Source organism: Boleophthalmus pectinirostris, unplaced genomic scaffold (assembly GCF_026225935.1).
Source record: "Boleophthalmus pectinirostris isolate CB_2022bp ecotype Guang Dong unplaced genomic scaffold, ASM2622593v1 HiC_scaffold_6, whole genome shotgun sequence".
Lineage (NCBI taxonomy): Eukaryota > Metazoa > Chordata > Actinopteri > Gobiiformes > Gobiidae > Boleophthalmus > Boleophthalmus pectinirostris.
The window spans coordinates 11,860,629-11,875,984 of record NW_026571447.1 but is presented as its reverse complement, the minus strand read 5'-3'; the positions used below and the strand labels follow the sequence as shown (position 1 = coordinate 11,875,984).

Genomic DNA, 15,356 nt, shown 5'->3' with positions numbered 1-15,356 from the left:
GTCCGTCAAATGCTCGTCTCTATGGAGATGTTATTGATTTGTCTGGAATGTTTCACAGGATGGTATTAACATTTTCTATCTTCATGGAGACCAAACCAGACCAAGTTACAAGTCAGACGCGACCCCTCTTACAGTCAAAAAGTGTTTCTAGGCATTTTTGAGCTATAAATCTGAATGCATGTAAGGTAGAGCTGTTTAATGTCATATTGTGGAACATTCCAGGCAGAGTAATGACATATCCACAGAAACAAGCAGGTCAAGGACCCCCAACCCCCAAGAGATGCATGAGGCGTCCCTCATAGACGTTCATTGGCTAGTATCCAAATCTATGTCCACTGCACTATTGTTTTCCATTACAGATAACATATGAGCAGAGAGGAAGTTAGCTACAATGTTTGATCCAGTTTCTAAAAATGGGCTTTGTGTGTGGAGCTGCTTATCCAACACCATCGTTTCAGTACATTGTCTTAACTGCATTGTAAAGAGGGGTATAAGATAAATAGTTTGGAGAAGTTGTGGGAGTGTGCTATTCAAAGGTAGCGTAATGCACGTAAAGGGTAATTCCACCATATGGGTTCCCCTGGGAAAACATGTCAGAATTGTTCATGTTCTGGAAAAAGATTGCATGTCATACACAGATTAAAAATGTAAAAAAAAAAAAAGAATTAGTGAATTTTCAACAGTTTGCAGCAGTTTAGATATATTGCTCACTTACCAGTTTACTATTAACTATTCACTGCGATAAGTTTATACGTGCTTTTTTACAATATTCATCCACTAAATAGGAGTTTTGCAATCATAGTCATGTTATCGTCATGGTGATAAAATTTATATTTTACCCAGAAACAACAAGAAACAAGCAAGTCTTAAAAAGTCGACTTAAAAATGCATGGCTACCAATCATTTAAACTGGCACACCACAAGGGTCTGTACTTGGCCCAAATAGAAAAACATATTGAAATTCCTAGTCTTGTGTAGTGTGCAGAAATACAGAAGTTGATTATGTGCATAGAAAAAGCTGTATAGACTAGACATATGATAGTTTATGCTCTGAAAAAGCTTTGTAAGAAGATTAAAAACATTAAAAACATTGTTCATTGTAACCGGTTTGCACTGGTCCAAAAGTATTGCTCACTTACCTTATGCAATCTGAGCGCTTTTAACAACTTTTTACAAGTTTTGCCATCACAGTAATGCTAACAACTAGCATGCAAACAGTGCACTTGCTGATTCAAAACATTTCCTCAATAGTCTTGAATCTATATCTGAACTAGAATAATACTACACGGTGAAATTAAAGACACTACCATTATATAAAGTTGTAATACTAACTCCAGTCCAGTTCATACAAACATTTAGAAATATTTTATTGTACTGTCTGATGTCATTATTTAGTACTTGGTCAGTCTTAAAATAGAGAAACAATATCTAAATCAGGTCACAACTTGTTTTACTGTGGAATGTTCTAGGCAGAGCAGTGACATATCCGTAGAAACAAGCAAGGTTTCAAAAATGCATGGCTAGTAATGATATAGGTTGTTTACAAATAGCTATGGAGTCCCACAAAGGTCTGTACTTGCCCCACTATAGTTTGCGAAATCAACAAACACATTGAAATTCTTACCCTTGTGTGCAGAAATACAAAACTTGACTATGTGCATAATAAGCTAGACTGAACATAAATATACAAATGCCCCAAAGCCAATAGCCACTTCCACAACTTTTTTCTCCAGTCTTTCGTCCACTGCAGGATATTTTTTTATAATGTTATTGTCGGGAAGTCTGAAAAATAGATAGGAAACACTTTGAAAGATTAATAGAAAGGGCTATCTTACAGTGAGAACGGAGCTGGGGATGTCTGTGGTGTGTGCAGAAGGAATTCATCAAACAAGGAAGTGTCTTTTATGAGCTCCGATTTGAGAAACAATTTGATTATTCTAATGTGATCATAACATCATAACAAATCCAAGAAGAATATGCCAAAATGCATTTCTTTGTTCATTTGCTTTTGTGACAGCTGATGCAATTGAGGACCGGTTCAAAAGATGTTAGTGGCAATTACTTTACAACTTTCGAGGCAAAAACAGTTTATGACTTTAAAGGTGCTTTGTGTAACTTTTTGATTGGGGGTCCGTCACGTGGTTGTTTTTATGAATAATGTCACTGCTCTGCCTGGAATGTTCCACACCATGACATTAAACAGCTCTACTATTGTGGATTTCTGCAGAATAAATGAGCGAAGCATTGAATTTTGTTAATCTGAGGTGAGAGAAACGTGATTTTGTTTGTAAATAATAAATGACCAATGAGCTCCTTTCACATGTGTCACTGAAAAACACAAATCTTATTGCACAAACATATTTAGTTCTGGCTCAAAAGTGATGTGAAGTTCGTGAAAGTTTATCAAGACTCTTTATTTAACATAAATTGTTGGAGCCGGATCTCATGTTTTAAAAGAATAGCATCTTTTTCTATCTAATTTGTATGCATTTTTACACTGATTAATGCTGAACCAACAGAAGAATCAGTACAGAAGCCAAATAATTTCCCTTGTGGATCAATAAAGTTTATGTAAGTCTAACAAACAGAGCAGGCACAAGTGAGAGCTTTGTGCATAAAAAAAACACATTTGGCGTCAAAATTATAGTTAGTTTTGTAATTGTTAATATTGTAGTGCAACATTTTATTTAAAGTATGCATAATTACAAAAGGTTTCACGTGCAGTCCCACTCTCAGTTTGAAATGTTTTAAACAGATCTGAGCCTTTTCTCTCCGTGATTAGTTTGTAGATAAAATGAGTTCTCACATTGGCTTCTGTCTTACAAATAAATCATAGTAGAGCCAGTCTTTTGAACGACTCTTTAAAGTGAACAGATCCAAACGATTCAGTTCCCACAAAGGAGCCAAAAGTTCCATCAATACTCAAGACCAAAGTTGGGAAGAAACTGGGTACATGTACAGAGAATATGTATTTTGAATCCTAATTTTGAGTAGCTGTTTTATGGTACAGTTTCTTTTTCGCTTGGTTTCACAGAATGATATTAAACCTTTAAAAGTGTATTTACTTTGTTGACATGTTTTGTCTGCTAACTGCAAGCCATCTTCAGAACTGTCACCGGTGTTGGTGGTGACGTGTCATATATTAGCTGTTGTTACTTCCTACTTCCCGTCGCCCGGTGTTCTCTGGAGGAGGGTGTCCCAGGTGTGAAAGGAGGAACGCTCTGTCATCACGGTTAATGCTGTCCGTGCCTCGTTTCCTGATTTCAGTGGCCTCAATCGGTACTAAACCTTTCTATCATCGTGGAAACCAAACCAGACAAGTTACAGGTCAGATCTGTGGAGAGGCAACCCCGTTCATAGTCACAGCCCCTGTTTTTCTAGGTATTTTTGAGCTATAAAACCACCTGTATTTTAAGAGCTGTTAATGTCATACTGTGGAACTTTCCAGGCAGAGCAATGACATATATATATATAAAAACAAGCAGGTGATCAAAAAGTTACATAGCACATTTTTAATGCAAGGATTCTGTGACTAAATCCATTTTCAAAGTATTCTTCTCATCATCGCTCAAGATACAACGGAGCGCTTGGAGTATAAAAAATACAGAGGGCTATCATTCTGGATTTGGAAAGCAATAAAACTATTCACACTCTTCAACCACTATAACAGGAAGTAACTGTACCTCCGATGTCATCCATTTGCATTTGGATACTGCTTATTATATCAAATTGCTTTTTACCCTGCGCCAAGCCCTGTCAACCAACACATTACAACATGAAGTATGATCCAGCGTGTCAAAACACTCTCGAAATATCTCTCCAGAAATCTGACTTCTCTTGTCACCTCCGCCCGCCCATCTCTCTTCTCCATTAGAGCATCCAAACGTAATGACAGGACTTATTAGGCGAGTTAGCTCCATGGCGCCCCCTTTTGGAGACACTTCCCGGGGCACGAGCCATTCTAAAGTGATTATTAATCCATTTGTGTTTTCACGTGGTTTATGAATAATCACGCATCCACAGCTGGTGCACCCACTGAGCACTTTGTCTACAGAGGAGGCGGGAGTACCGAGAAAGACCAGCAGGGGGCAGTAATACATCAGTGAATACATGGAAGCTTTGAGACTGCATTGGGCATATTCTACCACAGTGTGGAAAATACATTGTTTATTTATATTTGTTCGTATTATCAGAGGCTAAACAAGAAGAGTTTGATGATATTTGTTAATTTCTTTAGCGTAACATTGCTGCCATTACGTGTCCAATCAGAGCGGAGAAAGTTAACCATGACCTTGAATCGTGAAAAAGGAAAAAAAAAAAGCTTTTAATGATGAAGAAGCATATTTATTCATATTAAAAGAGATTGTATTCTAGCCTTGTATTGATCTTAATTGCTACTGACAGTTTTATCTGTTTTGTCAATACGGAAAATTGCTATGCAGACAGGCTTAATTTATCTTATCTTTAATTGCGTTTTGGATTACAAAGCAAAAGATTAGAAGGCGCCTTGCTTGTGTCTGGAAAGAACTGAAAATGCGTAGAAAAACATTAGAGGGACTGGGGTGTGTAAAAAAAAAAAAAGAAAAAAAAAAAAAAGAACTGACTTAATAAAAAGACATAAAAACACTCATACCATGTAATAGGGGAAATTAACGTTAAATCAACAACACAGCCAAGTGCAACATGGTGGAAAGTGTCAACATGGGATATGGGCTAATCTAGTGCAATAGATAATGAAGTAAGAAAAGGTTGTGACTTAAGTTATCAGCAAAGTGTGCAATCGGCTGCTTTTAAAAACATACAAGGGTGCATAACTAGTCTCCTTCACCGCTGAGGGGAAAATGTCAAACTTTTGAATTCATTTAAATTAGTCTTTTGCCAAGTATTATGCATTGTTTAGTTTACATAGCTGGAGTTGGGTTTGTTGCATTCTCACATTTTTGAGTAATCCTGTTTACATCTCCAAAGCTCAAAATGCTCCGTTCCACCTTGTGATGTCATGAAGAGGTAGTTTTCAAGTTAACAGCTACATTTTACTTTTGTTTGGGAGAAATTACCAACTGAACATACTGAAATTATCTAAATGATTCTAGTGAAACTGTATGGAGTTTAAAAACACAATGTAGCACTTCCTGTATTACTGCATGACATCACTAGGTGGAACAGAGTGTTTTCTGTTTAAGAGAAGAACTCAGTTTAATTATGCAGTTAATTATGTTTGTGATGAGGAAACAACATTATAACAGATCAGAAAATACGAGAAAATGTTGGTTTATTTACATTCGGCTTTTCCGCACATATGCAGTGGCTGGTAGGCAAAAAGTTAGTGGGGCTGCTTGTTTGTGTTGACAGTTGCTTTATGTATGTCTGTCATGAGATAACTCGTCTTATTTTGAGGTAGGTTATACATTTAATTGTTTTGACATGACTTCATCATCTTACTCTAAGTCCCTAAATGTTGAGGATCAAAAACGTTACTTTGAAAAGTTAAAACTCGTCGATAACTGTTGACGATGTTGATGTTGACTGTTGATGTTGACTTGTTGATGTGGACACTTTTTGCCTACCAAAATGGTTGCCGCCCCAGACGTGACGTCATCTTGTTTTCTCGTATAACCTAAATACACTGTTAAATAGATAAAACAGATAATTCCTGACTTAAAAAAAAAAAAAGACTGTAGAGCTTCTATTTGTCATACAGTCAAGAAAAACATGATTATTTTATTCCTCTTTTTATGCCGGAAACAAAATGGGTGTCTGTGTCTTTAAGAAAACAGGTGCGCCTCGTCGACGTACAGGTGTACAACCAGGAAGAGCGTCAACACTCAAAACAAACTGGATGCGCCCGTTTATTCAACAAGAAAATCAACATGAGGGCAGGTGGAAAATTCTTTGGTAAGATTTCTTCTAAGTTCACCAATGACCTGCTTTATGCGCTAATGTCACCATGTAAACAACAGCAGACGGTCGCTTCTTAGCTAGTAGTTTTTCTCTTATGATTTGATAACGCTGCGACCAAATACTGTACTTAATCATATATTCCACACACAGACCGCCCCGACTGAAGAAATGAGACAACATCTGCTTCGTACCATCTTCTCTCTGGCAGGTAAGATCATACGGCTCTTGGCGATGCTAATGTAATATGTGGAAAATTGTGTGTCGCTGTGAGTTTCGAGTCGTGACTGTAATGTGTGGGAACAAAACAAACAGGCAGGCGAGTTGGTATTCAGAGAACGCCGATAAAACAATTGGATGTGAAGCAGAGAGCCCGTTCCACACTGCCGTGCCGTGCGTAAACCTGCGCGACCGCATTCCCGTGACCGTGCGCGCGCTGACTTCTGACTAATGTGATGTGATGGCTTCATGACCTCTTTATACCTGTGTTTTGATGGAACTATTTTAGTGTGTGGTGCAGGAGTAAACCACTGGGCCTAAATATAGTCTGTGATTAAATAAAGGCTTGGTAGTTTATAATCAAACGTGGGAAATACGCGGTTACATACTTGAATAACTTTCTGAAGAAACAGTACTTCTCAGAGTACTTTTCCAGCAGCGTTATTTTAATTGAGTGACATTTTTAATTGAAGTAACAGTATTCTTAACTTTGTTTTTTGAACCGCTTCTTCAGATTTAATATATTTTTGTGTCTATCCTTTGAAAATACCACATTTTGTTCATTATTTAATGTTTTGTATTTCAAATTACATTAAAGCTGCACTGTGTAACTTTTCTGGTGGAGGGTCTGTCAAATGCTTTTCTCCATGGAGACGTTATTGCTTTGTTTGGAATGTTTCACAGTATGGTATGAAACTTTTTTTTTTTTTTAATCTTCATGAAGAGCTAACCAGTTACTGGTCAGATCTGTGGAGAAGCAACCGTGCTTAGAGTCAGAATGTCTGTTTTTCTAGGTATTTTTGAACTATAAAACCATGTAAGGTAGAGCTGTTTAATGTCATACTGTGGAACATTCCAGGCACAGTAATGAAATATGTATATAGAAACAAGCAGGTGACGGACCCTCCCCCAGAAAAGTTACACAGTGCACCTTTAACTTAAAATTACAAATAAGATAGATTGTTATGTTCCGACAGTTACTCTTTAAGTTACTCTTACTAGAGTAGTAACGTTCCTAAATAATATCTATTCTTACTTGAGTAATTTCTTGGACCACTGCTTTGTATTTCTACTTCAGTAATATTATTTTGAAGTATTACTCTTACTTGAATAGTCTGCCCCACTCTGCTCATAATGTTCCTCATTAAGCCTGTTCTCTAGGCTATATTTTATCTCTAAACCTGTATCGAAAAGCTTAATACTGAATTCACAAATGACCTATCACGCCATTTATTTCTCCCCGGATTATAGAAGTCTATTCTCATATCAATAATATAGATAATTTCTTCACTGAGCCAGTCCATAGCTGTAATTGCTTCTCTGGGTATAAGTTATGCTATATATTATAGCAGCCTTTAAAGATTTTCTCTTTTTTATCATTTAGGTTTATAATGGTCATTTCTTTACTTTGACAACTTTGCTGTTGTAATCGCATCGCATAATCAATACTTAAAAGGGCTCTAACTTTCTGATGGGCCACTATATTACACTATTTCTTCTGATATATGTTCTAATGTTGTTTTCTCATCACAATCATACCTGGAGCTGGGTTTTGTGTCAGTCACACATGTTTAACACACAAACCTGCATATTTAGGCTGAGTTTTAGTCTCAAATGGGAAACACTCTTTTCCATCGTGTGATGTCTTATAGTAAAACAGGAACTGTAGAATCATTTGTTTAATTTCAGAACTGAAATTTCTCTTCTCTACTGAACTAAAAGTAAAATGTTGCTGTTAACTAATTCACTACAGCTTCATGATATTACGAGGTGGAACAAAACATTTTGAGCTTTAAAGATGTAGACTATTAATAAATGGTTACTCAAAACATATATGAATGAAACAAAACACGACTCCAGGTATGTTTTTGAGGATTTAACATGATAACTTATAACAAGCTCACAGTAATCAATATTGTGTAATATAAGGCCCTTCTAAACTGATCTACACAGTTCAATAGTGAAAAACATGCATTTCTGTAGTGAGCTGGGTCACCTCTCCACAGAACTGACCTGCTTCTTGGCCTGGTGCTGTCACCTACTTGTCCCAACGGAGAAAGATAAGTTAAGGCCATACTGGGTGACATACATTCATACAGGGCAATAACATCTCCGTGGAGACAAGCAAGTACTGTACTCTCCATTTGGAAAAATGACTAATAACTATCACCTATCTACGTAGTTATCACCTACCTATTAGTGAAGTTAAATACTGCTCTATTTTATATTACCAGTGCATTTTTTTATCTGTATTGTGCAACACTTTGGAGACTGATTTGTTTAGGAAATGTGCTATATAAATAAACTAAACTGGACCTATCATGTGCTAAAGGTGCCTTTTGTAACTTTTCTGGTGGAGCATTTGTCACATGCTTTTTTACATGGAATTGTTATTACTTCATCTGGAATGTTTCACAGTAAGCCAGCCAGAATTCCAGTTTTTCTAAGTATTTTTGAGCTATAAAACCTCCTGTAATTTAATAAATGTAAGATAGAGCTGTTGGATCTCACACTCCAAGCAGAGCAATGACATATCCATAGAAACAAAATGGTGACGGACCCCCAACCAAAAAGTTACACAGTGTACCTTTTAATCAGTTGTTGCTTCTCAAAATGTTTGCGTTTTGCTGGAGTTAGTGTAGAGTATAAAAGTTCAAGACAAAGGTTGAAATGACTATTACCACACTATTTGATTGCTTCTCAGTTTTAAACGCTGCAGCTCTTAAACCACTGGCCCTATCACACGTCTATTTCCATTGAATTAGTTGTAAAATATCTGAGCCAGTCTCTCCGCTACGGCTGTTGACTGGATAAAGAGAGGAAAGATCAAGCAGAAAATCTCCTCTCAAACCGTCAGCGCTGTGTTGTACATGAGCGCACCACATTTCCACCAGGAATGTAAATGGTCTTTTAATTTGTTCATTAACAGGGCTCTTTGTTCATGCATAAAAGATAATAATTAAAGTAATAATCAGCAACATTTTCGTACAATTAAATATTCATTTTCCTGCTGTTTTTTGCCACTTGGTACTTTGCTGTAGAGATACAACACTTGTTTAAAAATTAGCTCAGTATAACCTAATAATGCAGTAATTTGGCTGCGTCTAGTCTACGTTCCAGATGGCACCAGCCAATTTTATGAAGCCTATCAGAACTACGGGGGCCTTGCAGGGACATTATGTGAACAAAACGAAAATGCTGAGTAGTAGTCATTTTCAAAATCGTGTGAGCTAAGAAAGTACCATCTTTTTAGTTGGAATGTCTCTGTAATATTATATTTGCATATGTTTAAGTTCAAATAAAATAGGCCCAATATAAGCAGCACAATAACTTTGGCAAATATTAGGGAAGGAGCTTGATGTTTGTATTTGGGGATTATGAGCATTCTAAGACTAAGACTAAGTTTTAGTTCCAATTGAAACTGCAGTTAAATCTTAACAAACAAAGCAATCCTGCCTAAAGGAACTGAAAACCAGACCAGTGTTCTGTTGAAAGTCATTTATCATGAATCATCCACAAATAGTTTCTGTCACAAATCTGGAAATAGACTTAGGCTACGTTTATATGATGATGGTCTGAACAGAAGATGCAAAAGTGGCATTGCGTCTTCACTTTTTATTCTGCATTTAGACGAGCATTTTCTGGAGGAAATCTGCATGCATACAGTGATACAAAAGTGTGTGGAATTTGATTGGGTATGCTTTTACTTAAAGCTAAAGCAACAAGGGCATCTTTGGACATACGGAAGTTTTCACAGCATGCATTTTCATCAGCTACTCCTTCCACAAAGTTGTCCCACCATCAACTGGTTCTCCCAGGTCTCGACCATAGCTGTCTCTGGCTCGCCTGAGACCAACTGGTGCATCCAGAATTTGACCGAGGTGATTGCAGATCCTTCTCTGTTCAATAATAGTATCTATGCATATTCTGTACATTTGTTGGTATGCCTCCCGTAAGTTTTTTAGTCCGACACATGGAAATGATCTGACACGTTTGTTTCTGTGTACTGTATGTATGTGACGTAGACGCGTGCACCACGTGAGCAGATCTGACCAGCGTATTGGGCAGTGTAGACAGAAACCCTATGGCAGAGCGTAGTCAACTTTTTCACTCTGGAGGGTGGTTTCAGATTTTTGCATTTTTAATCCCCAAAAATGACATTGCCGTCTAAACAAAAGGCACTTATAAAATATTTTGTCGTTTTTACCCACAAGTGTTCTCGTGTAAACAGGCCCTGAATTTATGATACATTTATATTAGTGTATAGGTCTATGATCTCAGTGTACTGCAGCAAGAATCTTGAGAGTAAACTCCTCTGTTCGAATGCAATAAAGACCAGATGAACTGCCTGGCAATGTTTTTGTCAGTCCAGTCCCAGCTTTCTTTCAAATGTGCGGAAGACCGCTCTTCTTAAAGTCCTCCTATGGCAAAGAAGAAATTCAGTCTGTCAACTGAACATATGTTTATTTAGGTGGAAAATTTCTCATCCAAGCTGCTTCTTCAGTTCTGGTCAGATTGCTGGTGGACACTGCCTTATATCTGCCTGAAGGGAGGAGCTAACTACACTGAAACTACTCTGAAACTAACACCCTACTTGTTTTGTTTGTTAGCTAGGTCTGTTCATCTGTACTGAGTGTGGGGTCCTCCTATGATACTGTTTAAAATACAGGGAAAGCATGTTATTGTTACAGCTGGTCAATACCTCCAACATCTGCAGTCAATCATGAATCAGTGCTAGTGCAGCCTCTGCAGATCAGTGAGTCAATTCTGTAGGTTCTGAGCTTTCACATGTGGCATGGCCTGTCCATATATTCAGGATTAATAAAACTTGTATGTGTCCTTTGTATGTAGGTTAATGCACTGGCAACCCAGGTTCAACTGTGATTGTAATAATTAATTTATCTATAAGAGTGAAGGCTTCTTAACAGACAGAAATTGGCACCTTCCTTTCATCTGGTGTAGTTACTGTAAGTGCAGCTCATCAAAATGCGCTGTCCCCATCTCATACAAAATGAAACAATTAAATCAGCAGTACATCTGAAATGTCAGCAGATAAAGTAATGACATCTCTGACTACATCCTCCAAAACAAAACCTGTTTTATAGAGAGGTAGCTGTTATATCATGCTTTTTTCATCTTCAGTTTACTGTACTCATCCACATGTCTATCTAAAATCCTCCACAGCCTGAAAGCATCAGACCAGCTCCGCGTCATTGCCGGGTGTCTCCTCTCTCTGACTCACTCCTTTTACCTTTTTGTTTGATTGATATTTTTAGCTGCTTCGCTCTGCTGCTAAAACCATTCTTTTGTCCTTCACTTCTCAGCGTGGGAACTCCTGTGCAATCCATCTCTCTCTCTCTTTCCTGCCTCTTTTCATTTTCAAAAGCACGCACTCCTTCCGAAAAGCTAGTAAACGCAGCACAGCCAGACCCATTTGGACCATATTGATTTGATTTATAAGAAGTCATTGGCCATGTCACTCTGGCGTAGCGCGGGAGTCTAGTTAAAAGCGTTGAAAATTCAGCCGTAGCTCTTTGGACAAAATCTATAAAGCTTTCACAAACACAAAGGTAAGGCTGTCTGCAGAGAGATATAGCCAACACTGAAGCACAGATCAGGTAAGTACATGTGTAAAATGAATGGGGAGCTCAGGCATGCGCCGCTTGTTCTGAGGAGACGGAGCTCTATCATGGAGTGTTTTACAAAAGGCTAACATCAACACAAAATAGATGTTTAGCTAAAGATCACGTACAGTCTATAAAAACACAAGAGTGCAATCTATAGAGATGAGTGGAAAATACCTGACACATGATACGATATGGCGATAATCAGCATATTGCACATGATACTCTGTGATATGTTGATGTTTTTGTAAAGTGCACTGTGTAACTTTCCTGGTGGAGGGTCCATCACCTGCTTGTCTCCATGGAGATGTTATTTTTTTTGTCTGGAATGTCTCAGTATGGCATTGAACGTATCCATCTTGTATTTACTAAATAAAATGTTTTTTTATTGACCCAATAACATGCAGTCTTACTGTGAGTGGGCTCGCCTCTCCACAGATCTGACATTTAACTTGGCCCTGTGCTGTCACCTGCTGTGTGAGATAAATAAGTGTAATGCCATACTGTGAAACATTCCAGGCAATATCTTAAAGGACAGAAGTAGGTATCCCAGAAATAGGTGACCCTCCACCTCTAAAAGTTACATGGTGCACCTTTAAGAACATTTTAGCAACTATATAACTTCTTTGTTAAACCACTACCTGCACAAAGTTGGCATGAAATACATCATTATTGCAAATGTATTGCATAAACAAGTTTGCTTTCACTAAATAAGCAACAAAATTGTAGTGCGGTTACAATAAAGTTGCTAAAAGATACCAAAAAATACTCTTGTATACAGTATTACCAAATTTAGTATCACGATATATTGATATTTCAGTATTTTTGCACACCCCTAGTAGAATGTAGACCTGGTTTCAAGCTTCAGCTTCCTTCACACTCGCTCCTTTGTCCTGTTAAAATGTTTTTCATGTTAATGTAAGAAAACATCACACATTTTTGGTTCAGTCCCCTCTGAAAGCTTTATTGTGTTCCTCTGTGAGACACGCCCACTTTGTTGTGATTGTTGGCACCCTTGTTTCCTTTGAGTGAAGATCTAATAAATGATTTTACAAACTGTAAATTATTGTATTATGTTTTGTCCTTTACGAACTTGACAAGCCTCTCAAAGCTCTACACTGTAATCATGAGTCTATCACTCCATGTTCTGTGGTGGTAAGTTTCTGTAGCCACAGCTGCCCTGGCACAGGCTTTTTCTCTGTTTAAAGCAGCTGTGTGTTCAAACACAGACACTTTCTCCCACCCACTTCTCCTGTTGTTTAGTTGCTGTGGGGCTTTGAGTGAGTGACAGATGGATTTAATTAATCACAGTGTGAACTTTCAGAAGAAGCTGATTATTTTATTCACCTCTTAAATGCACATTTATTATGCACATTTATTGTGATAATATCAAAAATGGGATCTGGCTCCAAGAAAATTGTGATATTCATGTTTTGTCATATTGCCAGTTTTTACATTTGCACCCTGTGTTAATAGATCTTATAACTTTCTCTAGACACTATTTAACTATGTAAATTTCTGAAAGTGCCACATCACATGTGTTTCAATGGAAATAGAAAGTAAAACCATACTTTGGAATATGGATATTGGTAAGTTCTACGCCATACTGTGGAAGAGTATCGTCAAAGGAACAACATTCTCGAAAACAAGCAGGAGGTCAAAAAAGGAGTCAGGTTTGTAGACATGCAAGCCTCCTCACAGTAAGGGCACGTATCATATTTTTCACTGCAATCAACACAAACAAGCCTGCTTTTATTTAAAAAAACTTACAAACTGTGGCTTTAAAGGTTAACACTTTGCACAAATCACACACTCATTTACTTATTTCTTCTATTTCTTACTTCCAGTGCTCCTGTCCGCCCGCGCCAATGCCCAGACCCCCGTGGACATCTCCTTCCAGAGAGACCCGGTGCAGGTCCAGACTGGCGGTGGGATCCAGTTCACCGTCATCACCGTGCCCAACGTCTTCACCATGACGTGGCTATACCAGAGCGGAGCTACTCTGGGGCTGTGGGTGAACAACGCCCCCGTTGTCAACGATGTGCCACAGTTCCAGGGCAGAGTCACCATCACCGCCACCACGCTGCAGATCAGGAGCGCTGTCCTGACAGACGCCGGGCAGTACACGGTGGAAGTGGACCCAGCGGTCAGCACAGGACTGGGGAAAAACTCCAAGTCGGTCACTCTCCAAGTGTACGGTGAGTGATTTTGTGGAGTTTATTTTTGTATTCATGAGATTTTGTTAAGTATATGGGAATTAGTAAGAGTTGTGTTTAAAAAGAAAAAGAAAAGCATTTGACGGATTCTCCACCAGAAAAGTTACACAAAGCACCTTTAAGCCAATTCAGAATGATTTTGCCTCATCAAAAACATAACTGGATTTGTGTTTTGTTTGATATAAAGAAGAAACAAAAATAATAAAGTTGTCCCAAACTTTTGACTAGTAGTGTTTATGTAAGTATTGGTTTGTTTATTATTAGTACTGGTTTATTTATTTAATTATGTGCACAGATTACATTGATCTCAAACAGAAGAGATGTTCTGTGCCAGACTTGGGGCAGGTTTAGCCAGAAGACTTTAAAAAACATTTGAACCTAAATTTTAACACACATTTGTCCGTTGTGTTGTTAAATTTTAGTATTACAGTGGATTTAACGATAAGAACAGATCATTCTCTTTTTATCCAATCTTACTTTAAATCACAAGCCTAAAGTAAATATCTCCTGTGAGTCTTTATTATGACCAATTTGAGCCACACCCGTAAAAATAACACTTCAATCATAACACGTCTCACCCACGGGCGTGTGCACAAAATTCTGGCAAAGGTTAATTTATTACCTAGAATCTGAATGCATTTAATTGAATTGATTTCATTATTGTGTGTTGCATATAAATATACACATTCACAGGCTCATGAGACTACATGAACACAATCCAATGGGCCAGTTGGCACACATGCATTTAAACCATTACTAATACACATGGACTCATTTAAAGGTGTACTGTGTAACTTTTCTGGTGGAGGATCTTGTTTCTATGGATATGTCATTGCTCTGCTTAGAATGTTCCACAGTATGACATTAAACAACTCTACCTTATATTTATTACATTTTATAATTTTGTAGCTCAAATATACCTACAAAAACAGGCATTCTGACTGTGAGTAGGGTTGTCTGTCCACAGATCTCGCCTGTAACTTGGTCTAGGTGGTGTCCATGAAGATAGAAATGTTTAGACTTAGACTTAGACAAACTTTGTTAATCCACAAGGGAAGTTATTTGGACAAAGTAGCTCACACATCACAATATATTATAATAATAAAGAGCAAAAATATAGATGGTAATAATACATTTTAAATAAGTAGCAAAAAAAGAGCAAGAGACTGGTGTCAAATAAGACATAATTATATACATGTAAATGTACAAGTCAAAATAAAATAGAAAGATAAGTAATATAATATAAAATCACAGCCTTATACAAGTGGTCAAAGGATAGTGCAACAATGATATGGCAAATAAAAAAAAAAAAAAAAAAAAGATTTAATACCATACTGTGAAACATTCCAGAGAAAGCAATAACATCTACATTTGCTTTGGACCTTCCACCAGAAAAGTT

At 37.5% G+C, this 15,356-nt stretch overlaps 1 protein-coding gene across 1 annotated transcript in view; it reads left to right on the top strand.

The window, feature by feature from the left end:
- Positions 1-15,356, top strand: part of si:dkeyp-97a10.3 (serine/arginine repetitive matrix protein 2) — a 61,759-nt gene that overhangs the window by 23,419 nt on the left and 22,984 nt on the right. Inside the window, exon 2 of the mRNA XM_055163447.1 lies at positions 13,589-13,939. Coding sequence (XP_055019422.1) covers positions 13,589-13,939 — 351 coding nt within the window. The remainder of the gene's footprint in view (positions 1-13,588; positions 13,940-15,356) is intronic.